We start from the raw sequence: 26,911 nt of genomic DNA on the forward strand, positions 1-26,911 counted from the left end.
CAAGGTAGCTCGCTACGGCTTCCAACTATCGTGATAGTTTGGCTCAGGGTCTAATTTTCTAAAAGCCACAGGTTCCCAAATTGCCCCCACTGTAAACAGTGGAGCCCCATTCTATCCCCCACGATACTGTCGGGAAAATTCCACGGGTATCACAGTGAATAGAACGAGTTTCAATTTGAGCAGAAGCCTTCACGAATACTAACGGGGTAAAACCCACGGGTACCGCTATATGACTCCCTCCTACTTTCCTAAAAGGGTAAGAAAGCCCGGGTATAGGGCTGAAGTGTGTGAGGATATCGTGTGAGTGTTCAGTGTGTGAAGGGACACCTTTACCTCTTCCCAATTCAGGGGGAATTTTATTTTTCCTTCTTTTTTTTTTAAATGTAGAGCACTGTAGAAAATAAGACAAGCAAGACAAACAAAATGGTTAGCAGGAATAACAATAATTAACATACAGAATCTTGAGGAGTGAGCCCACCTAACTATGATTTGATCGCAAGATTAAATATACTTTTGGACCTCTAGACCGGGGTTAAGTTTTAATACGTCCCCAGTGGAGTCGCCAAGCTGTCGCAAGGTGTTTTGCAGTCACCTGGACGAACACTCACCGAAGTGGAAAAGTGAGGAGTCGCCACTTTAATTTTGAGGGAAATTAAAGAAAACCATTTGTGAAAGCAAGTTAGAATGAAACTACTTCAAAAACAGAGATTCTAGGTTCGGGGTCCATGAAAGAGTAGGGAAGGTGTTAGGCACCCCACCTCGTCCCTCAACGAGGGTAAGCAGATTTAACTTCACGTTCTTCATAGTTAGGAGGGCTTGAAGGGGAATATTAATCCTTTTGACCGAAAGGAATGTTTGATTTTTCACTAATCCGGATTACCCAGATACATAAGTAAATGAGACAACCTTAGTGAATTGCTGTTGGGTATCAATTTTATTTCAGGGGGATCATCTTACGTATTTGTTAAAATTTGACTTGGAAGTTGGATAAGAACTCTCCTCCGATCTCCTATAAATATTTGTTAAAAATTTTGGGTTGAGAATCGGATAAGAACTCTCCTCCGACCTCTTTTAAATATGTGTTAAAGTTTTTAAGTGAGAATCGGATAAGAACTCTCCTCCGATCTCTTTAAAATTTTGGCTTGAGGATCAAATAAGAACTCTCCTCCGACCTCATTATAAATATTAAAATTTTAAGTTTGAGGATCGGATAAGAACTCTCTTCCGATCTCTATTAAATATTAAAATTTTAAGTTTGAGGATCGGATAAGAACCCTCTTCCGACCTCTATTAAATATTTATTAAAATTCTGGGCGATGATCGGATAAGAACTCTCCTCCGACCTCTATTAAACATTTAAATGGGGATCGGATAAGGACTTTTCCGATCTCTCAAGGTCTAATTATAGCTACGTATCATAAGAACCTGAAACTAAGAGTTTCGGCATTCAAAGATGCTAAGGGTCGGAATGAGGCTTCTTCTAACTGGTTGGTACCTTGTGACCAGAAAAAGGATGCCAGACTAAATTTTACCGATCTCCTATGTAATTACCTTACCAATACCTTTTTGTACATAATCCGTCCTGTTTATTTACTTGAAATTTAGTTTCATTCTGCTGGATCACCTTCTCGGTTAGCCTAGTGATACAACTCTATTATTTTCTTGACGTATTACTCAGGCTTTCTATTTCAAAGAAGCACTTAAGACACGACTACCTACATTTTACCGAACTACTTATACGCTACTTGAGATGAGGACTTTTGCATTTAGAAGTAGCAAAGCTTAACAAAAGAATGGACCAATTGACAAAGAAAGTAAACTTCGGGAATAACCTTCATTACACCATAGAAACTTGGCGAAGATTACGAACATAAAAGTAAAGGAAATGCATAAAATAAAAAGAGCTTTTAGTGAAACAGAGATATAAACACTCACCTGTGAGGAACCGAATCTACTTAACTAATCGCAGAATGTAATAGGGGCACTAGCTGTTTAGCTTGAAGGCTGAAGCTCTCCTAGAAATGAAAAATGCTTCGCTAAACGGCAGTCAAGTTTATACAAGCAAGTTGAGCTTGGGGAATAAGAATGGAAACAAAAATGACAAAGAACTAAAAATAAGGGTGTCACAGGATAATGAAAGAACTGAAAATGGAGAGTTCCAGTATTTCAAGAATCCCTTTTGCAAGAAAACACTTCGGAAAACTGGTTTCAAAAGTTTTTCCTTATCAAAAACTTAAAAACAGCAGAGTAACGAACTGAATTAAATTTTAGAGTTCTTCCACTATAGTAACTATTTCTCCTTTTTTTGCCCTTTTTTTTTTTTGAACAGTTTTCATGCAGGTATTTATAGGAACTGGGTGCTCCCCATGAAGGGTCAGGATCTATTTTGAGGGAGATGGAGGGTCAGGATTTCGAAGGACATGATCTGTGGTTCAGGAATTAAAGAGGATCAGAACGGACGGCTGAGATCCCCTTCAGAATATTTGTCATTTTCTTCTTCTAATCTGACGGTCTTAAATTCTCTCGTCCAGGGCGATCCGAGGGTTGAGAGTGAAAGGCGCTGATCTTGTCATTTTCTTCTTCGATCCGAGGGCTCCGAGCTCGTCCTTACAAGTAAGATCAACGGTGGAGATTAGTGTCACGACCCAACCTATGGGCCGGACCGGCACTAGGACCTGGGCCAGCCTAAAGCCCCCGAGGCCCGTAGTAAGCCTTAACTGTTCATTTACCCAATTCTAAGGCCCATTGGGCCCAAATTCAAGAAAACAAACGGACAGAGTCCGGCCATAAAATGGACTTTCCAACGGGGAGTTTTCGACTCACCCGACCTGTAAACACAATATATAGTCAATTGGGGAGCTCAGCTCACCCTCCACATACTCATCAACATAAAATAAATGGGAGCTCAGCTCCCTCATCCAATCCATCAAACATGCATAGCACATTTAAGTTTACAGGTCCAAAAATAATAATTTAGTTTACAGACCCAAATCAAATAAACATTTCTAACACATGCGGAAATTCTAAGATTTAACAAGTTTATACAAACAGTAGTAATCGACCTGCGAGGGAGAAAGCAGGTTAACCTCAAAAAAATATCCTCCTGTGGCCTGTAAAAATTTTTGAACAGGAGTGAGCGTTCGACTCAGAGAGTAAAATATCAATTTTAACCATAATCTCTATAACTATCTGTAACTAATGCACCCTGTAGCGTGAAATGCAACATCAACATCATATTCACATCATAGCATCAAAAAGGTAATTTGGAGCACTCACGCACCCTGTAGCATCAATCATAATATATTGGGAGCTGATCCCCTATACAGCTCTCTTAAATCCAACCTGGTGCCAGCGAAGAACTCAAGCCGGACTTTCGCTTAATAAACCAAATCGAGGGTCCCAGCGAAGAACTCAAGCCGTGACTACCCCGTCCTATCCATAGTCCACACCACATCACACGCACGCCAACGCACGCACACTGCTCCAAATTACCACAACAACACTCATGGCACATTAACAGTTATGAATGCAACATAAATCGTGCCTAGAGTTTAACTACATAAATATATGCATATAAGTGATGCATGGGCATGCTGAACATATAATAATATCGAAATTATAATTAAAATTAATATTTTACTCACAGACTTGACGACAATCACTGTGGCGGCTGGGCGGAGGAAGAAGGCTGTCCCGGCTCACCTGACAATTACATTACATTTATTTAACACAAATGACTCAATACAAATAAAGAAAAGACCAAATACGTCCTAAGTCATGCCGAAAATCCGGCAGAGTCTCCCCTATACCTAGGACCTACCCAACCTGCAAAAGGGCTCAAAACACACTTCTATATCCACAATCCATATATCCACAACTCAATCACATCACACAGCCCATCCTGGGCCCATCAAATCAATCATTCATCACAATATGGAAAAATTTCAATTTAGTCCTTATAATTGATCATTTTTGCAAAAATTGCCCAAACAAGCTCTAAAAATTATAAAACTTTGCCATGGTCCTTAGCAATATTACTAAGCTATTGCAAAAGAATCGTAATTTTCTAAGCTACCAAGAATATTTTATGAATTTTTAATCCTATTTAAGCACTAGAAAATTACGAAAAAGCAAGGTTCTGGTTTACCTTTGCCGATTCCGACTTCGAACGCGCTGGGATGCTCGACAATGGTGGGGTAGCCAAAACCTCGATCTAATTCGAGACTTTTCCAGTAGTGTCTGTTCGCCGGAAATTCACGCATCCCACAACCGCCGAATTTCCGCGAAATGAGAATACCTACACGAAGCCCAATAATAATATATAAAAATCGGGTGTTACATTCTTCCTCTTACGAAAAATTGTCCTCGAATTTTACACAAGGCGAATAAAGCACATGATTATACATTGAACAAATAAGGGTACTTGCTACGCATGTCCCGTTCGACTTCAGTGCACTCTTCCACCGATCGACCTCCACAAAACCTTAACCATAGGGATCTGTTTTGATCTCAGCTGTCTCACTTGGTAGTCCACTATGGCTACAGGCTGCTCCTCAAATGTCAAATTTTCTTTTAGCTCTATCACATCCGGCTGCAGTACATGAGAAGGATCGGGAATGTATTTCCTGAGCATGGAGATGTGAAACACGGGATGAACGTGAGAGAGGTTGGGTGGTAGCTCCAACCGGTAGGCAACTGCTCCAACTCTATCCGTAACCTCAAAATGTCCGATATACTGAGGTGCCAACTTGCCCTTCTTTCCGAATCTCATGACTCCCTTCATTGGAGATACCTTCAGGAATACATAGTCGCCCACTGCAAACTCCACATCCCTCCGTCTGGGGTCTGCATAACTTTTCTCTGCTTCATCGAAAGCCGCCCCGGGCCGTTCGACAAAGGAACTACCTCTGAAGTATACTGCACTAGGTCTACATCATGCACCCTTGCTTCCCCCATTTCTGTCCAACACAGAGGAGACCTACACTTTCTTCCATATAGTGCCTCATAGGGTGCCAACCCTATGCTGGAGTGATAACTGTTGTTGTAGGCAAACTCCACTAAAGCTAGCTGCTCATCCCATTGACCTCCAAAATCCAAAACACTCATGCGAAGCATGTCTTCCAGTGTTTGGATCGTCCTTTCGGACTGTCCGTCTGTCTGAGGGTGGAAAGCCGTACTGAAGTTCAACTGTGTGCCAAGTGCCTCCTGCAACTTTCTCCAAAACCGAGAAGTGAATCGGACCCTCTCGGATATTATGGAAGCTAACTCCATGCAATCGACTATTTCTCGAATGTAGAGCCGCATCGTGCCACAGAGTATGTAGTCTTTACAGGTAAGAAGTGAGCTGATTTGGTCAAGCGGTCTACAATTACCCATATCGAATCATATCCTCGCGTGGTACGAGGCAACCCAGTCACAAAATCCATAGTACTCATTTCCCACTTCCATTCTGGGATAGGGAGCTCTTGCAGCTTCCTTGACGGTCTCGTGTTCAAACTTCACCTTCGACAAGTCAAGCACTTGGACACAAAGTCGGCTATGTCTCTCTTCATGCCATTCCACCAATAGCTATCTTTCACATCATGGTACATCTTGGTGGAACTCAGGTGGAATCTTGCATGTTGTATAGTGTGCCTCTCGCATGATTTCATTCCTGAGGTTGTCCACATCGGGCACACATATCCTAGAACCTTGCACTAGGGCGCCATCATTGGCAAACCCAAACTCACCACCTTCACCTTGCTGTACTCTTTCTATGATCTTCATCAATTGTTGGTCTCTGTGCTGGGAAACTCTAACTCTGTCCCTCAAGTCTGGCCTCACTGAAAAGTGAGCCAACAATACCCCATCATCTGAAAGATCTAGGATTAAACCTTGATCCATCAACTCATGTACCTCCTGAATCAACAGTCTCTTCTCTGCTGAAATGTGCGCCAAACTGCCAGAAGATTTTCTGCTTAAAGCATCTGCTACTACATTGGCCTTCCTGTGGTGGTACCGATGGGGCAATCATAGTCTTCCAGAAGCTTCATCCATCTCCTCTGTCTCAAGTTTAAATCCCTCTGTTGGAAGATGTACTTCAAACTCTTATGGTCGGTGTATATCTCGCACACTTCACCATACAGGTAGTGTCTCCAGATTTTTAGTGCAAAGAATACAGCCGCCATTTCCAAATCATGGGTGGGATAGTTCTGCTCATGCCTCTTCAGCTGCCTTGAAGCATAAGCCACTACTTTTCCATTCCGCATCAAAACACACCCTAGGCCAACTCTGGAGGCGTCACAGTACACGGTGTATCCTTCACCGCTCATAGGTAGTGTTAACACAGCGGCACTGGTTAGACACTCCTTATCCTCATCATTATAACTGACTCTATCGAGCTCTCTTCCTGTCCTTTGCATCTTATCCACTTCCCTTTTCCTATTTTTGGTATTGTTGGTATCATTTCAACCTGCTGTACTTATTCCTTAATTTTTAGTCCTATCTCATCCTTACACCTTTTCCTTCAAAGATGTCTATCCCATCATCAACTTTAACTTTCTTTTTATTTCTTAGTCTTATCTTGAATACTAGTTTCATTACTTCAAGAATTCTAACCCTATGATTTACTCCTACCAGCACATTCTTCACCTTATGTAACACTTATAATTACCCATAGAAATTTTTTTTTTTTTTCTTGTATCCCCTTTTTTCCAACTTAACTATCAGAACATTATCATTCCCTATCAGCCTTAGTAGGAAATTGCTTATCCTGGATGAATATGAGCCCCATAAACTATAAGTTCCATCTGAACTAACACGGCTGTAGGAAATATGTGTCATGCCTTAATTCCAAACAAGATACTTCACGTGTTCATTCTCCTTAATATAATCATATATACTGCCCATAGCTTTCTAAACTTCAACCTCAAATTACCCATCAGCAACAATTTCATCTATTGAATCTCAACCATAAATAGTACTTCCTCCACTCATAGTTTAAAAACAGTTTGTAAGCCTTAGTAGCTAACTCAATTTAACTCTGTCATTACTCGTTCGTCCTTTCATACTTAATACTAGGTATGCACTTCTTGTCATTCTCATATCAGAAATTATGTATGAATTTGTGCCTACTAAACTCTCAATAACTAGGTCTCCTTGATTCAGCTGTTCCTTATATAACCTTCTAGAACCAAAAGCACAAGCTAAACTTGAAAAGAAAGAAAATATCCTCTTATATTCAACTACACCCGATTGTCATATTATAACGTTTCACCTAAGTTTCTTGGTCTTTCTCTCCAAATTTCATCATCTCCTAGCACAATTATGCTCTACCTATAAGGTATCATCTGCATGAACCCTTTACCGTACCATTTTCCTTCTTGACATAATATTTTATAATTTATTAACTTTACTTATACTCGACCTATGATTCATATCTATCATCGTTTTTATTGTGCCATTAACTTTTGTTGATTCTGAAAGATTTCTCTCACTAATAAATTATTCCAACACTAATTCCACCCTTATCTAGGGTCATTAATTTGATCCTTGAACTTTCTACTGATTTATAACCATCCGCACTTGTCACTTTTCGCTCTACCCTACTATTGTCCCGTCGTTATTGCTTCACTACAAAGTGATTCTGTGATCACACTAAAAATGTTTGCTCGACATTCATAACGAACCTCTAACTACCTTCTCACTATCTCAAAAGTCTAACCTAAAACCTATGTGTCATTATCTATCATTCTTTTCCTCTCATCATACCTATTTGATCCCTTAGACCACTTTTATTCAACTTATCGCTTACTAACTTCTCTTTCTCTACCTATTTAGGTAGTCCGCAATACCATCGCACACCTTCTAACATTTACTCATAATTATTGTATTCCATACCTCCATCACTTTTCTCACTAATGTGGTCCCATTTTGGGTTTTCCATCCTTGTCATTCTCCTTGCCAAGAATAACACTTAGCCTATCCTATATCTTAACTTTGTTCCTTTTATTATGCGCTCTTTAGGTTGTCCTTTCATTTATTTCCTTTGTCTTACCCAAAATAGAACTTGACTATTCTATCCTCGGTTCCATTCTTCTTCCTAACATAATAGCCGTATTTGCTAACTATATCTTCGTAGTCTCTATCGCGTTATCATATGTCTGTATACTCAGATTTGGTCCTTTGACCACTCTAGCTAGTACTTCCACTAGCATTTAGATTATATTGCATCTGCAATCAATTGCCCAAACTTTCATTCTGCACTTTCTTTATCCATTGGCCTTTTGTGATTTATCTTCGTTAATTTATTACTCTTAACACTATTATTATTATTATTATTTTCCATGTTTACTCAATTCCAAAACTTAAGATTTCGGGCACCCAAACCCGTCATCCAATTCAAAGGATTTACATCCATCGTGATCTCGATTATATATGATTCCTATAATGGAACTTGTATCCTCTCGTGATACCCGAGCCAACTACTCTCTACCACACTCTACACCCCATCCGGGACACTATTCCATAAGTCATCATTATCGAATAACCTTCGATCCATTCTCAAAAGATAGGACTATATCCTAACTTGTCGCAACAAAGGTACTACATCTACCACCTTGCCAGAACCATGTCAAGTTAATGACTCTTTTATCATATCATAGCTCTATAAATCATCAATTCATAGTTTCGACCTTCTCTAGGTAGTAGAGTTGTACTTTATTCCATACTGATACACACAAGGTATACTATTCTCACTCTATAAGTGTCACCTTTACTTTGCAACTAATCCGAAACCTCTGGTCTGATGGCAACTCTTGATGTAACTCTAGCTCATGTCAGTAATCGAGTCACCGACTCTAGTTATCACCCAACCGTGACCTTTCAATATTCTAACTCTAGACTCTTAGCCAGAGTTCCCAACTCCTCTCGCAAATATAGAACTCGCTCGCATAATCGTACCAAAACAAGCCATCTCAAACACCCTCATTATGGAGCACCACGGGGATGCACGCAGCCTCTACACAATAATCTCATGTCTGCATCAGAATGCAGCTACAGAGCGGACATCGAGAACATTGTATAGTTACTACGATACGCCCCGGACTAGGTCTCCTAATTTCTTATCTCTCCGAATCTTCTATTATCACAAACTTATTCTCGATCGGGTCATCTACCGATGACCGCCAAGAGTGGTATCCTCATCCTTATCTAGGCAACTGTATTTTTAAGACTCACTTTTATGTACTCGTGTCTTACACGAAATGGGCACACCATTTAAACCCATACCGACAAAAATATAACATTTCTTGGAGTACGATCCTCATGATAGATCTCACATGTCTACTAACTCTATTTCACATTTCTGTACTCCACGAAAATCAAGACACTAACCGAGGTAATCTTATATTTCCGAGGTATAACGTAGAATCTAGAAACAAAGAATTACAGAAAAGACGAAATGTAATCCTATACTCCGCATGTGACTCCTAGTAGACTCTTCCCAACATTTTAGACAAACATTCCCTAAAAAACTGGAGCCTAAGCAATGAAACAACATTTGACACGACCCAACCTATGGGCCGGACCGCCACTAGGACCTGGGCCACCCTAAAGCCCCCGAGGCCCGTAGTAAGCCTTAACTGCTCATTTACCCAATTCTAAGGCCCATTGGGCCCAAATTAAGAAAACAAACGGACAGAGTCCGCCATAAAATGGACTTTCCAACGGGAGTTTTCGACTCACCCGACTGTAAACACAATATATAGTCAATTGGGGAGCTCACCACCCTCCACATACTCATCAACATAAAATAAATGGGAGCTCGGCTCCTCATCCAATCCATCAAACATGCATAGCACATTTAAGTTTACAGTCCAAAATAATAATTTAGTTTACAGACTCCAAATCAAATAAACATTTCTAACACATGCGAAATTCTAAGATTTAACAAGTTTATACAAACAAGAGTAATCGACTGCGAGGGAGAAAGCAGTTAACCTCAAAAAATATCCTCCGTGGCTGTAAAAATTTTTGAACAGGAGTGAGCGTTCGACTCGAGAGTAAAATATCAATTTTAACCATAATCTCTATAACTATCTCAGAACTAATGCACCTGTAGCGTGAAATGCAACATCAACATCATATTCACATCATAGCATCAAAAGGTAATTTGGAGCACTCACGCACTCGTAGCATCAATCATAATATATTGGGAGCCGATCCCTGTACAGCTCTCTTAATTCCAACCTGGTGCCAGCGAAGAACTCAAGCCGGACTTTCGCTTAATAAACCAAATCGAGGGTCCCAGCGAAGAACTCAAGCCGTGACTACCCCGTCCTATCCATAGTCCACACCACATCACACGCACGCCAACGCACGCACACCGCTCCAAATTACCACAACAACACTCATGGCACATTAACGCTATGAATGCAACATAAATCGTGCCTAGAGTTTAACTACATAAATATATGCATATAAGTGATGCATGGGCATGCCGAACATATAATAATATCGAAATTATAATTAAAATTAATATTTTACTCACGCACTTGACGACAATCACCGTGTGGCCGGGCGGAGGAAGAAGGTCATCTGCTCACTGACAATTACATTACATTTATTTAACACAAATGACTCAATACAAATAAAGAAAAGACCAAATACGCCCTAAGTCATGCCGAAAATCCGCAGAGTCTCCCTATACCTAGGACCTACCCAACCTGCAACAGGGCTCAACACACACTTCGATATCCACAATCCATATATCCACAACTCACTCACATCACACAGCCCATCCTGGGCCCATCAAATCAATCATTCATCACAATATGGAAAAATTTCAATTTAGTCCTTATAATTGATCATTTTTGCAAAATTGCCCAAACAAGCTCTAAAAATTATAAAACTTTGCCCCGGTCCTTAGCAATATTACTAAGCTATTGCAAAAAGAATCGTAATTGTCTAAGCTACCACGAATATTTTATGAATTTTTAATCCTATTTAAGCACTAGCACATTACGAAAAGCAAGGTTCGGGTTTACCTTTGCCGATTCCGACTTCGAACGCGCTCGATGCCCGACAATGGTGGGGTAGCCAAAACCTCGATCCAATTCGAGACTTTTTCGTAGTCGGTCTGTTCGCCGGAAATTCACAGATCCGGACAACTGTCGAATTTCCGCGAATTGAGAATACCTACACGAAGCCCAATAATAATATATAAAAAATCAGGGGTGTTACAATTAGGATGTACAGCGCTATCCTGACGTACGCATGTCAGAAATGCGGGCGATTCTGGGGCGTGCGGTTGAGATTTCTCCTGCAACGCTTTAACTACCTCGGCTCTGATTATGACGACAGCGGTAGGCGCCTTATTCTCTTTGTTTTCTGCTCTCTCTTCCTTTTCGATCTTCTTAACATGATCCTTCTTCGATCTTTTATACCGACCTCCCTTCTTCCGATCTGTATCGTTCCGGTCCTCCCCTTAATCAGGTCCGGTCTGGTCAAAGCATTAATTTCCCTCGATTCCCAAAATGTCTGCTTCGTTTTCTGCTTAGCAATAAATGCTTGATCTCCCCCTATATATACCCCTGACCTAAAAAATTTTCTCCATTCGATTTTCCTCTTTTCCTCTTTACTTTCTTGCTCTAGTTGTTCCGGCAGTTGTTCCGGCCATGATTGTGGTTTTTGATCTTTTTCCGATGGACCTTTTTATTCCCCGAATGAAAATTTAAGATCCCGGTGATCGAAGAATCGTAATGACCTCATCTGATGATGGTGAGAGAACTGGACTAATTAACCGATCTGGATCACGAACCTTGATCGTGCCGATCTCGAATCATTCGATCGATTCAAATGGCGAACTGATTTCGAGCGAGAAGACTGCTAATATTCCCCTGAACACCAGCGACTGCCCCTTGGCGTTCATCTGGCTCCTCCCCGCACTGGGTGTTCCGACAGCGGCTCGGTTTCGAGCGGTAACATCGATGACGACGTCTCTTATCTTCATGGGAGTCATAATCACCCCATCTGAGCTGTACATCTATCCGATGTCAACAGCTAGTCTCCACATCTTTTTATTCAGCCACGAGACTGGGCTTTCACATAGGCCTTTAGATGGGATGTTCCACCGGTCTCTAGAGATCGCCCAAATGATGTATTTTATTTTCAATGTAATCTGATCTCTAGAGATCACCAAAATGATGTAGTCCAATTTTAATGCAATCCGATCTCTAGAGATCTCCCAAATGATGTAATCCAATCTTTTGGAAATAAATATTTTATTTTGTCAATTATCATCTTATTATTATTGCATTAATTATTTTTCGATCTCTGAAGTATTTACCCGATCTGACCTTTAATTTAAATGACCCTAAACCGATCCGCAATTCAAAAGATTTATCTTAGTTAGCCGATCTCTAGTTAGCCGATCTCTTTATAGAATCTTGGGAATATTCGCGAGATGTGTCAGAACAGCTGGCGAGTCCCGCTATCCGATGCATTACCTGGAACCTCGCGAGCATTAAATGCTCAGACGAGTATAAATAGGGGTGGGGTTAGCCAGTTACTCTCTTATGTCATTTTCAGTCTCTTGCGAACAACTTCAAAATTCTCTCATTTTCTCAAATTCTTCCGACACCGATCAAGCTCCGGTAAGGGTTTTGATCTTTACTTTAGTTTAAATTTTCTGTTTCCTTTGAAAATGAGCAGTGCCGAAGGTCAGAGAGCAGTAAGCCCCCCTTCCATTCAGTTCTCGTGGTCGTCTGATGATGTAGAGGTGGTCGGACCAAGTGCGCAGCCTGAACTTCCTAGGATCTCCGCTCCAGCTCGGGGACAACCAGCACCATCAAGGCATGTGCCTTCTTCGTGGAGGGAAAATCTTCCCATGGACGAGCTACCGTCAATCTTGCAAGAAACCGACCTTCAGTCGTTCAGCCAGGAGTACAACATCCGGCCTGATTCCTACGAATTGATTAAGTGTCACGGCGATCTTCGTGCCGATCACTTCTTCGAGGAGAACGATATGATTATGGTCTACGAAGAATAATTAAAGGCCGGTCTGCGGTTCCCTTTGGACGACTTCTTCAAAGAAGTTTTGAAATATCACCAAGTGTGCATCGCTCAAGTTCACCTGAACTCGTGGCGGATGTTGGTAGCTTTCCGAGGCCTATGCCGAGCTAAAGGGCTTCGACCCATAACTAAGGTGTTCGCTGAACTGCATCGGCTAACTCGTCGCAAGGACGACGAGTATTGGTTCTTCCAGGCAAAACCCCATTGTGGGCTTTTTACCGATCTACCTTCCTCCCTGAAGAATTGGAAGAACCGCTTCTTTATCCTGAGGAGCAAAATTCCGAACAGCTTTGAGGGCTTCCCCCGCAGCTGGCTGCATCAGGGTCCTTTGCTTACGAAGCACATCGCCCTAAATAGGGAAGAGGGTGCAATGGTGATGGAGTTGAAGGAACAGGCATCCAGAGAGAGGTTCTCTTGTTTGGATGCCGTGACGGCCGAGCTACACCATTGGACTATGCAGCTGGTCACCGGTCAAGATTGCGGGCTTCAGCTCGCTTCCGGCATCAGTATTTTCTATATCTCAGATCTTTGGACCTTAGCGATCTCACTGACCTCTTCTTTGTGCAGGTATGGCAAGCGGCGAAGCTTCTAAGGAAAGCCGGAAGTGGAAGAGAGAGATCTCTCGGAAGGTACGGGAGATGAAGCGCTCCGAGCTGCTTCAAACACCTGGTCATGAGCCCGGGGAAATACAGGAAGGCTCATCTCAACCTTCGGGACCGGTGGTCGTAGAAGTGGTCCGATCCCCTCCTCGCCGGGAAGAGCCGCCTCCACCTCCTCCAGTTGCTCCGAGCGCAGAAGAGGGTCCTTCTCAACCTAACGTGAGAACCCTCTCCCGCGGTGCCCAAGTCTTAGTCCACTCACTGGAGAAGAATCGTACGGTTCGAGAGAACCCTGGTTTCGCCAAGGTCTTGGCGTCCTCTATCTGTCTTCGAGAAGATCGGGATAGGCTGTCTCCGGATAACCTTGATGACATCTTGACCAGATCCATGAGCTTGAACGTGGAGTACCTGGTGAACCAGCACATCATACGGGAGAAGGCGCATCGCCTGGGTAAAGAGGTCTAGAGGATGGGTCATGAAGCAGCTTCCCTCCGATCTCAACTTTCATCCGCTCAGGGCTACATATCTCAAATTTAGGGGCGAATGAAGTTCTATGAGGACAAGCTGGCCGAGCAAGCTCATGTCCTGGCTGAGCGAGATCATGCTCTTGAAGAAGTGCAAGCGCTCCGGGCCGATGAAGCTGCTCAACTTGCTCACTTTGCTGAGGAGCTCAAAGCGAAAGAAGAAGAGATGGTGACCGGAGTGGCCGGCGCTTATGTGAATGCTCACAGAGATCTCCTGGCCGAGCTCAAAAAGCATTATCCTGAGGAGGACTTCTCTTGGATGGCCAACCTGGCTCCCGAGGATGAAGGTGAGGATAGCGAGGAGGAGGCTGAGGGTGAGAGGGGAGATGGACAAAATGTAGATCAGTGGGGTGATCCCCACCAAATGACTTGTACAAATTTCAAATGAAATGAAATGAAATGCCTCTTTTGTTCGGTGAATGGTTGTGATCGGAAAATTTCTAAATTATTTAAACACTTGATTGTCTGAGTATATCGAAGCAACTGGAAGTGATTATTAACCTAAGTGTGAGAGATCGAAAAACACAATGAGCGTGAGATCGGTAGGGAACCAACGCTAAACGGGACTCGATTAAAATTGGAAATTTGACGAACGCACTTAAGATCGAGATCATCATTACACTGGATTGGAATCTTAACTTGATTATTCCTAAACTTAAAATGAGAGATCGACAATAAGACCGGTGACATAAAGATATAGTGTCGGTTCAATTTTGTTTGACAAGAGAGATCGGGAATGTACTTGACTGGTCAGGAAATTTGACAATTGGCTTGAGAGATCGGTGAGTGACTTGAAAGACCGGTAAGGCTTTAACTGATACGAGGACTTAGCATTGATTCAATTCTCTGTGAAGAGGGATCGGAAATGTGGTTAAATGGCAAGGAGAGGTCGGAAATGTAATTGGCTGGCAAAGTGAGACTTAATGCTGGGGGATCGGTTTCGAAGTTTATTGATTCTGGGGGTCGGCCAAAATATGGTGTCGACAAGAGCTAAAGGTGATAAATTTTTTTATGGCTTAGTTCTGATTTTGATCTTTGTTTTATGGCTTGGTGCTGTAGTAACCTCATAGGCCCCTTAAGAATTCACCTATGATACCAATTGTTGGTTCTAAGACGCTAAAATTTTTTTGTGAAAAAAAAAACACAAGCATATTTCAGACTGTAAAAAATCTGATCTACTTGTTTCATTAACTAAAGCTTGAATTTATACAAGAAAACATAAAAGAAAAAGCATAAAACCTACTGCACATTGAGCAATCATTTCTATCCTAAAGCATAACAGGATCTTTCCTAAAAATAGCAACAAGAATAACAAAACAACAACTTCAATGGTCACATCTAGCATAAGTTTTGACTGTTTCAACTTGCAAACTTCGGCAAACTTTTCAACAGCTACATTATCACTCCATCAGCTTCTGCAATGTTATATTAGCACCTTCATTAGCTTTACAGATATTAAAGTCAATGATGGAGCTAGAAAATCAATTTAGGAGGGTCTAATTAAAATATGTAATTTGTAAAAATAATATAAATATAATAAATATAAATTAACAAGAAAATTTTTTAAAAATAAAATCTACTTGCTGAAAATTAAATGAAATTTATTGTTAATTTAAAAAAAATAAATGCTTAATATTAGAAATTATTGTATTTACAATATATTAATGGCCTAAAATTAAAAAATTTGTCTAATTTATTTTGAATTTAATTTTTTTCATAGTAATAATGAAAAACAAATTTAACTAAAATTATAGATTAAATAAAATAAATAATATAGTTTTAATTTATGAAAGAAATTTTTTTTAATTTGAGTATAATGAAATTATATATAGTAAGGGAGAGATTCCCATAATAGTAATGAGGTTATGAAAAACAAAAACACTAAAATTTCAAATTGAAGAAAAAAATGATAAAAGAAATGTGCTAAAATTCCATTTGATAATTTATCCAATAATTTAAATTTCAAAGAAAAAAAATTAGTAATTGAGGTAAAATAAAATTAATGGTGAAGAATAAGTCAAGAAATAATGATGTTTAGAATTTTTTTTTACAAAAAAAAATGTATTTCACTATTAATGTCATTCAGTAAATTTTTTTTTATATAAAATTAGTAATAAACTCTTAAAATTTTTTAAAATAGTGGGACAAAATTTGATAGACAACTGACTTTTGAGAAACTATGACTATGTTATACCCCTAAAAAATTTTAAAATATTTATTAAAATTTTATGGAGCCTATTAACCCATAAATTTATATAGTAATATTAAAAAAATATATATTAATATTTTAAAAAATTACCATTGTACTCCCAAAAAAATTTTGAAAACTCAGGGAGCCGGTACCCTTTGGCTCAAGTGTGGCTCCACCCCTAACTAAGGTAGTACGTTCAACAACCACAAAGAAGCCATCATATATTTCAGCAAGGGCCTTAACTTTCTTGGACCACTAGCACAATACAAAAGAGAGGCCAATTGGATTTGGGCAGTATAGGGAGTTAATTATGTCTAAATATGTTAGTTTAGGATTTTGATTTTGTGTTCATAGTAATGTAGGAGTCAAATAGGGTTCACAAGCACACACACGCATGATTTTCAAATTCAGTTTGCATTTTCTCCCTCAAAATCTGTTTTATGCTCATATTAATGTTAATTCATGTTTATTTTAATGCATTATAGTAGCATATTTAGATCTTTATGGTACTGGTCTTTACTTTAAAATGACATAAAGAAAACATATTAAAAGCATTAAAATTGAAGAAATTAGTATAGCTAGGTGGCCAATGGAGCATAGCTAAGGTTGTAATTAATTAGCATAGTTATTTTAATTGGTTGTAATTCTTTTCTCCTAGGAATTTATATTTAAAAGGGATTAAAATTTTTTTTTCCTTTCTCCTTTACTCGAATGCTTAAATCTATGTTAAGGTTGAAATTCTACATTGCTTGAATAATAATTATCTAGGTTAGAAATATGTTTAGGTTAGAATTCTAATACGATTTTTTTATTTTTTATCTGAGGGAGGGAGGATCGAATTAGGGACATGGTCCCAGGTTCATTATGTCCTTGTCACTGGACCAAAGCCAGACGGGCTAAAATTCTATTACTTGGAGGTTGGTTAGCTTAGAATTCTAATGTGATATGAACTCCATATATGATATGACTTTAAAAGGACTTTTCATATAAATTGGACCATGCTAAGCAAGATGGGAGCTAAGCAAGATGGGAACTAAGGCTAATTAAGCACAGGTAGAAATATGGATGCTCGGACTTAGGTTGTCTTTGATGCCAATTTGAATTATGAGACTATAATATTATAATAGTAGAAGTTTAGAGGTAATACATTTTATAATAAAAGTCAAGAAGTTGAACTAATTTGTATAAAATTATATGGCCATGATAAGGCCACGCCTTACCAATTCTCCTAATTCTGCCACCTGGACAACCCTACATTATTAAACTATTCCTAGCTATCATTTCATTGATGACGAAACACTCAATTCATTTCACAAGGGCCGGACAAAGATCTGCGGACGTGGATCGATCAACACACTATTAACCTAATTAAATTGTACAAGTAAAATGAGCAATTGAGAATGTCTATACACTCAACATCCATTTCCACATCTTACGAGGCAAAAACATGTGCAAAACTGTGGACCCACACGGATATAGAAATTTCGCAAGTGGAAAGATGCGTCAGAATTGGGTTTTTCCTATTTTGTCTTCTCTTCAATAATGAGGCATTGGTCCCTTAGCGTGAGGTTCAAAAATCGCCATCCACTGTTCAAAGCTGAGTCACTATGATTCTGTGGTCTGTAAGCTTTAATGTGCTGCAATGGCAGAAAATATTATTTGGTGGCCAAGGAAAGGGCACCAATCGTTTCTCTGAAACTGATTCAGCACTTTTGGTTAATTGTTATCTTTTGTTTGAGGGAAATAATATAATATTTTTAATGGGTAATGGCCCAATCAATGAAGTTGAATATTCTGCCCTTTTGCTTTCTCTACACTTCGCTTTTTGCGTGGCACTTCTGTTTGTCTAGAATGTTCTAACATGTTGAGTTCTTCATCTTCCCTAATCTGATACGTATTTAGATTTATTAATTAATCACGCCGACGATTTTTATAGTTTGATTTTGATTTTGACTATGAATTTTCAAGAATTATGTTTACACGCAGCATTTTCTCTTTTGTCCTCTGCTAAATTAATGTAATTAATTTATTCAAATCATTCAAACGCAGCTCCTTCCTCTTATATATGATTCTAAAAATTATAGTATTAAAATTATGTGGATGCTTTTGGCTTGGACCATGCCATGTGGTGAAAGACTATTGTCTGCCTTATCCACTTGGCAATAATGCATTCATCTGTTGTCCACCACTCATGTTTCTAAAGAATGAGTTGTGCCAATGACATTTGATGCTCAGACTGACCTGGCAACATTATTCTTGCTCATTACCAAACAAACATCGCCAACCCAAATTTAATTATTTTTTTTATAAAAAAAAACCCAAATTTAATTTCTATCCAAATGGTATGAAATTAAAATACGAGATTGGAAATATGTTATGGGTCCATTACCATATATATAATTTAGGTATAAGCATATTTTAATATTTTGTGATTTATTTATTTTATTAATAGGGTTTTAAATTTTTTTTATTTAAGAATTTATATTATTATGTCGTCAACACTTAAAAATAAATGATAAATTTTATATATTATTAAGCTAATGTGGTAAGTGTGTCTAATCTATTTGGTTGTATTAGTCTACTTATTAATTTTCTCATAACAGAAAATAAATATTAATATATTTTATTTTTATTTTGTTCTTTTAACTTAATACTCATATGATTATACAATCAAATATATGGTCCACTTATCATGCTAATTTAAGAATATAAAAAGACTTGTCATATTAATATATATATTAATATTATTTAATAATTTTACCTTTAAATATTAATAATATAATAATACAAAGGCTTAAATATAAAAAATAAAACCTCATCCAACATTGGTTTTGTGATTTATGTACCCTATTCCCTGTAGTATTAGGAGAGGTAGAAAGAATCACTGTAGAGAGAGACTAGCTATAATATAAAATATTATAGGCAGAAAGAATCACGAGTTAAATGAGAGATTTGTTTAAGCTGAGGGATAACTCAAAAATCATTGGCAGGCCACGAGAGTTTTCCTACTTTTCTAAACATCAGCACATACCAAGAATTTACCCTTGTTTTTTTCAGGCAATTAAATCTCTTTCTCCCTCATTGACTCTCTAATCTCCATTAAGAAACCATCTATATATATATATATATAGCAACCTTAATCTCTTACATACACATACCTTCTCATTAGGCACCTTTCTCTCTTAATTTCTTCTTTTATAAACACCATTCTTCTTCTCCCATTGAGAGTATCATGGCGGACCCTAACCCATTCCTTCCTATATCTCAACCACTTCATCCTACCTACACTTCTCTCCCAGATGGCACTCACCCATCTGGATCTCCGGCCACCCACAGCCTCCCCTCTAAGAAACTGCTCCTCGGGATCTTTTTCGGGTTTTTGCTGGTTTTCTTGTTTGTAGCTTTAATTGGTGATCACAATGGATCACAGCAGAACATTCTTTCACAAGAAGATGAAAATGTAGCGTCATTGGCTTCGCCGAAAGAGACGGCGAAACCGGAGACTTTGAGGCCTATCTCCCGTGGCGTCTCGGCTGGTGTCTCTGAGAAAGCCAGCCTGATTTCTAGTGGATCGGAATCTTCGACGGATCAGTATCCATGGAACAATAGCATGTTATCATGGCAAAGAACTGCTTTCCACTTCCAACCTGAGAAAAACTGGATGAATGGTACGTTCCTAAGCATCGCCTTCTTCATTTTATTTTTATTTTTCGCGGCGATCTCCGGCCGTTTACCCCTTTGGGCCAAAAGTGTTTGAATGGAGCTTCTTACGTAACTATTTTTGTTTTTATTTTAATTAAGATTGATTTAAAAGAATTAATCATTTTTTTCAAAAAAAAGTGGATTACTTTTTGAAGATTTCAAAAAGAAATTTTAATCACATAATCTTAGGAGATATATATAAAAGATTTGAATTTGAAACCTTCTCTTTTTGAAAATTAATTAACTTATCTTTAATTAATTGAATTATTTAAATTTTAACTTTAATTAATTGAATTATTTAAATTTTAATAAAATAATATGAGTAAGGAAATATTAGAAGAGGTTTATACAAAATTTATTATTTTGATTATATTAATTATATTTTTTTAATTTATTAAAGAATAGAAATAAATTTATTTTTATAAAATCAAAGGAATAATTTTCAGCATTACATATATGAGTCCAAAAATTTTTAATTATATTTAATTTATTATAAATTTAATGTACAAAATGTAAAATGAGATCCACACGTACGCGTTTATGTCTTACCAATCTAAACAAGTTACGTAGGACCCATGTCTACCTAAACTATTAATTTACTGACGTGGCGATTACAAGTTCTTTTTCGTGTACAACTTTGATGGGAATTGTTGGAGCCCGCAGTCAACTTCTTCCTCTTATTATTATTATTAATTTTTTTTAAAAGATATAATTTATTAATATATAAATCAGTAATAAAAATAAATTATTATAAATTTTTATTAAAATTATGATAATTTTAAAAAAAAAATTTAATTTTATGCAATCAACATAAAATCTTGAAGATTTTTTCATCACAGACTTACTGCTTCTATTAATTATTAATTATTAATAATTCAGTTAAAAAAATTTTAGTATTAATTAAAAAAAATAATATATTTAAATTACAATTTTGCATCATCTAATTAAAATTTTGATTGTAAAAGGTAATGAAAAACAATTAGGTTCCATAGATTAGAATTAATCCAATTTGGCTTTATTTTTTGAGGAATATATAAAATGGTGCTCGCGTTCAAGTTCTAATTAAGATTTGTTTCCTTAATAATTACGAATATATAACAGCATTTTTTTTTTCCATATTGCTAATGCTATTTTGTCTTTTAATGGTTGATTACATGGAATATCCATGCTCTGATGGGGGAATTTGATTCGTTCTGCTTCAGATCCTAATGGTAAGACCTCGTTTCTTGATTTTGAGCCTTTCTATATGCTTCCTTGTGATACAATAAAATCAATGCAAAAATTAATAATTTACAATTTCTGCGTTGATTTTGACCATTAAACTAGAAAAATAAAAGAACAGAAAATTCTTTTATTTGACAAATTCCAATGTTTTGAAGCTGACCATACGGATTGAATCTGCATAAACGTGTAGGTCCATTGTATTACAAGGGCTGGTACCATTTCTTCTACCAGTACAATCCACATGCTGCGGTATGGGGTGACATAGTGTGGGGCCATGCTGTATCAAGGGACTTAATCCGCTGGCTTCACCTCCCATTAGCAATGGTTGCTGATCAATGGTACGACCAAAATGGTGTGTGGACTGGCTCCGCCACTATCCTCCCAGATGGTAAAATCGTCATGCTATACACTGGATCCACCAATGAATCCGTTCAGGTACAGAATCTTGCTTACCCAGCAGACCCCAGTGATCCTCTTCTCCTTGACTGGATCAAATACTCTGGCAATCCGGTTTTAGTACCACCACACGGCATTGACACCAAGGACTTCCGCGACCCAACCACAGCTTGGTACACTTCCGAGGGGAAATGGCGCATCAGCATAGGGTCTAAAGTTGGCAAAACTGGTATTGCTTTGATTTATGACACTGAGGATTTCATAAATTATAAGTTGCAACCTCAAGCACTTCATGGTGTACCTGGCACTGGCATGTGGGAGTGTGTGGACTTTTACCCTGTTTCAAGAAACGGTGAACATGGATTGGATACATCTGCTAACGGCCCTGAAGTGAAGCATGTAGTTAAGGCAAGCCTTGATGATGATAGGCATGATTACTATGCACTGGGGACTTACTCCGAATTAAACAGTACATGGACTCCAGATAATCCAGATATTGATGTTGGCATTGGTCTTAGGTATGATTATGGTATATTCTACGCATCCAAGACATTTTATGATCAGAATAAAGGGAGAAGGGTATTATGGGGTTGGATTGGCGAGTCTGATAGTGAAGTTGCTGATGTTAAGAAAGGATGGGCATCTCTTCAGGTATGTTTGCATTTCGACTATGGGATTTGAACATTCACAGATTTAACAAAGTTAAAAAAGTTTAACTCATGGAATTTACCAAACTCTTTCTGTAGGGCATTCCAAGGACAGTCTCGTTGGACACAAAGACTGGCAGCAATCTGCTTCAATGGCCAGTGGAAGAGGTAGAGAGTTTGAGACTAAGAAGCAATGAATTTGACAAGGTGGAAGTCAAGCCAGGGTCAGTTGTGCCCCTTAATCTTGATGCAGCCACACAGGTTTGTTTATGTTTATGTTTATCACGTAATATCAAGAAAAACACATCTAATACACAAGCTAACATGGCAATTAATTGATACAGCTAGATATTATCGCGGAGTTTGAGTTAGACAAGAAGGTATTGGAGAACGCGGCTGAATCCAACGAGGAGTTCAACTGCAAGACCAGTAAAGGAGCTGCTCACCGCAATGCGTTAGGACCATTCGGCCTTCTGGTTCTTGCTGATGACAGCCTTGCCGAGCAGACCCCTGTATACTTCTACGTTACAAAAGGAAGAAATGGCACCCTCAAAACTTTCTTCTGCACAGACCAATCAAGGTAGCTAATAACTAACACTTCACTTGTGTTCTTAATTAGAATCAAATTCCCGATCCTTATATTTTGTAATGAACAATCAATTGCCATTTGCAGATCTTCTGCAGCAAATGATGTTAACAAACAAACTTATGGTAACTTCGTTCCAGTCCTGGAAGGTGAAAATTTCACTCTAAGGATATTGGTAAGTTGAACCTAATTAATTATTCCTTCGATTTGAGTACCAATCCAACCCTGTGAATGATTTAACTTAATTTTCTCTATTTGTGTGTGTAAACCAGGTGGATCATTCAATAATTGAAAGCTTTGCCCAAGGGGGAAGAACGACAATCACCTCCAGGGTTTATCCAACAAGGGCAATCTATGGAAGGGCCAAGCTCTTTTTGTTCAACAATGCCATTAAAGCCAATGTGACTGCTTCACTCAAGATATGGCAAATGAATTCTGCATTCATTCGTCCCTATCCAAATACCCGGTAGACTGTGAAACTTATCCTTCCAAGTCTACCTCATTTGTTGCAACTTGTACAATAATTTTTTTTTCCTTTGGCATTATTTAGTTTCCCTGGTTACTTTATTTTCCTTTGTTCATTTTTTCATTAGATGGAAAGGTTAAAGAGATAGGTTTGCTAGAATATGCAAGCGTGTTTGCTCATGCAATGCATAAGTAGTGATCATAAATAGCGATTGATTCTGAAATTTTATCTTCAGTTTTTGATTGTTAACTGCATAACAAGTCATCTAACTTCACTTTCTAACCAAGTCCTCTAACTTGACTTTCTGACAAGTTCTCTAAGTTTCTTTTGGGTATTGACTGAGTTCTTCAATGGCGGCTGGAATAATCTAACAGTGCCATCATCTCTAATTGAGGAATTCCCTGGATTCCTTGCGGAGTAACAAAGAATGAATCATTCACTGAGAATAGCGAGGACAGCTACATGATGTTGAGATTATGATTTGAATTGATCGAAGAATTCAAGTTCTTCTTGCCCTTTTCCAACCTGTGATTGTTAGGAATTATGTTCGAATATCACTTGTCAGCTTAATCAAAATAGATAGAAAGATAGATAGATGGATACAGATAAATAGAAGGAAATAATTGATATGTGTGGCAGGGGTGCTTGACCATGGGATTGGTGAATGTGCCTGTGAAGAGTGGCTTAAGGGACTCATAATTGATGTTAGTTGTTGATTAGAAATAGATGATGAACCAAATCTCATATTGGAAGTGACTTGTTGGAGGATGGGACTAAATGGGTAAAAAATAGAAAAAGAAAGGAGTTAAAGAGAAGTTAAATTAAGACAATTTGTTAAAAGTGAGTATTTGAAAAAGCTCAATACCGTATGTCTTGTGCTAATATTTATCCATACTTCATATGACACTGAAATTTAACATGTAATCAGAGTGGTGATATTGTATATTCAAGATCTATGAACAGGAAATGGATTAGTGAATGAGTGGCCTAATATTAAAGCAAAGTAGGCTTTGATATGTAGAGAAAATGGACATGACCTAATTCATCTCGAAAAAGTTTGCTCAAATCTTATATATAATACAAATATTTAATCTCAAACCACTGTAAGATAATAATCTAAAAGTAAAGTGTGATTGATTGATTGAGATTAAGATGAATTTAATAGGACTTCTAATTGATGGTAGTTACTTTGTTGATCAGAAACAGATAATGGACCAAATCTCATGTTAGGATGATTTTAATGGATGTGGAATTTCAGAACCTAATAAGTTAAACAAGTTGATTATGGATCTATTCCGTGCAGAATTGGATTAGAAAAAGTTGATTATAAATCAATGATGATGAAGTTGATGTGTGATGATGATGGATCAATACCTTACCCAACAAGAACGGATTTGGAAAAGAAACTCACGTGAAATAAGAGTATGTTCCAAGCAATATTTTCAACATAAATGAAGCACCTCAAAATCCTTTCAGCCTGGAAAAAGAAATCCAAACCCAATTACAACATCCATTCCAACAACAGAAAGACCTTGAAAGCACCCACTTTTCAGAGAAATTATTTGATACCGTTGATCATAACAAAATTGTTTGTATATACAAAATTAGAAGCTGACAAATATATATATATATGTGTGTGTTGAGCAAGCAATAATACTTGTTTTATATATATAAAAAAAAAAAAAAAGAAATTTCTCATGCATTGTTATCTTTGATTGTGGATTCAGGTTAACTATGATGATACACTTCGGCGTTTCAATTCTCATGTTAATGAGATCGGACTTCTGGTATTTGACATGGATAGCCTGATCATACCAAACATCTTCTTTTTTTTTTTTAATTTCTTTTTCTTCTATGGATATAGCTTTTTTTTAATTTATTGGAGATTCTTCTTTGAAGAACAAAAAATTTTCTAGAAATAAACACCATTTTTTCCTCTTAATTTCCCGCTTGATGCTGCTGCCGATGGGGACATTGTCGTTTATGGGATGAATGAAGCATAGGATAGTCCAGTTGATCCTCCATTTTTTAGAGTATAGTCTGCTATATATGATTTGTATTTGTCGGTAAATAAACAAAAAAAAAATCCTCTAATAATTTAGAGATATTTTTAGGATTTTGATTTTTGATCAATTTTGACTTGTACTTTTTTATTCGTTGATTATATATTTCTCATATTATAGAACATTAATAATTTTAAAATTTAATAAATTTTTAAATAATCAATAAAACTTATTTTTAAATAATTAAACCAAAAAAAAAACTTCATTTTTCTTTCACCATTGTAAACAAAAGCACTAGCCAAGTACATTTTTTTTTTTTTTAAGTAAAAAAGCTTGGTCTTTCATGATAACAGAGGTTGTCCTCATGAAAAAATTTTAAAATATTTTGAAAATATTAAAAAATAGTACTTTCCATAAAAATAAAAATTAATTAATTCATTGATTTAAAATAATAATTCCTTCCATTATGTTTTTCCCTGGTGATGGGAACAACACATCGTTTACACTTTATAATACTCATTGTCTGTTGGATCCACCTTAGCTGAGCTAAGTGGTCCATGGACTTTGAATGATGAAAAAAAAAAAAAAAGGCCATGGATTATTATTATGGAGCGAATTGCTGCTGTATTTATGGGACGAGGGCTTGCCTACGGACTAATGGTGCATTATTATTATTATTATTATTATTATTATTTTGCATTGATTATGAGTGACACCATGAGTTCATGTGCACTAATGTGGTTGGGTGGCGTTAATTAAGGTTAAATTATCATCATTAATTCATTACCTTAATCTGTCGCTTCCAAATTAATAGAGTAGCTTAACATTAGTGATGTAGGTAGAGTCACACTGTGGATGAAGACCAAGGAATCCACAAAGCGACAATACTACAACCTAAGACATTTATGAAAGCTGCACAAATTCGATTTTTAATTTGATGAACCCTATATTGATTATTTACCCATTTTTAATATATATTCTTCTAATCTCTTATATCATATCCTTATTTATAGACTTTGAAATATCTTTATAATCTATTATCCCTTTTAATTTTAGCACCTAAATTTTAAGATTGGAGTTGAATGTTTAATAATTAATATATAATTTTGCCAAATTCTTAAGTCACTGTTCATTTGGAGACAATCCTCCGTTGGAAAGGTAGCTAAGGAGGTATGTAGCTTAATGGGTTTTGGTCATCAATGAGTTGGCACATATGGCACCACCATCACTCTAAAGATTATCAAAGCATGTGAAACCAAATCATCTCCATCACCTTTTTCCATCATTTCTCAGGCCCCTTTCATTTTTCTGCTTATATTAGTAATTAATAAACTCATGTTTCTTTCTTTACTTGTGGCCAACATTTCTTGTACACAACAATTGCTGCCTAATCAATAAATCCAATTGATTTTTATTTATTTATCTTTGACTAAGGAATGTATCAAGATATTAAACAAAAGAGTGTCAATTCTATATATCTTTGAGCAATTATTTTCTTAGGGCACACTTCAGAAAATGGAGAT

The 26,911-nt window shown here is 37.5% G+C and overlaps 1 protein-coding gene and 1 long non-coding RNA gene across 3 annotated transcripts; one reads left to right on the top strand and one right to left on the bottom strand.

Annotated features, from left to right (window-relative positions):
* Window positions 1-2,844: 2,844 nt before the first annotated feature.
* LOC131183398 (uncharacterized) lies at window positions 2,845-4,167 on the bottom strand. 2 transcript variants are annotated; one of them, XR_009151495.1, is made up of 3 exons: window positions 4,148-4,167; window positions 3,645-3,702; window positions 2,845-3,110 (listed from the first exon to the last, which is right to left on the bottom strand). It is a non-coding gene; the product is annotated as an uncharacterized LOC131183398 (long non-coding RNA). The 2 variants fall into 2 exon arrangements; XR_009151494.1 differs by lacking the exon at window positions 4,148-4,167 and having other exon boundaries at window positions 3,645-4,009.
* Window positions 4,168-19,349: 15,182 nt separating this feature from the next.
* LOC110641827 (acid beta-fructofuranosidase) lies at window positions 19,350-23,619 on the top strand. The gene is made up of 7 exons (XM_021793676.2): window positions 19,350-20,032; window positions 21,269-21,277; window positions 21,481-22,337; window positions 22,433-22,594; window positions 22,678-22,913; window positions 23,007-23,094; window positions 23,192-23,619. Exons 1-7 carry the CDS (start codon window positions 19,597-19,599, stop codon window positions 23,387-23,389), a joined length of 1,986 nt encoding a protein of 661 aa, XP_021649368.2. The 5' UTR covers window positions 19,350-19,596; the 3' UTR covers window positions 23,390-23,619.
* The last annotated feature ends 3,292 nt before the right edge of the window (window positions 23,620-26,911 follow it).

Source organism: Hevea brasiliensis, chromosome 9, assembly GCF_030052815.1.
Source record: "Hevea brasiliensis isolate MT/VB/25A 57/8 chromosome 9, ASM3005281v1, whole genome shotgun sequence".
Lineage (NCBI taxonomy): Eukaryota > Viridiplantae > Streptophyta > Magnoliopsida > Malpighiales > Euphorbiaceae > Hevea > Hevea brasiliensis.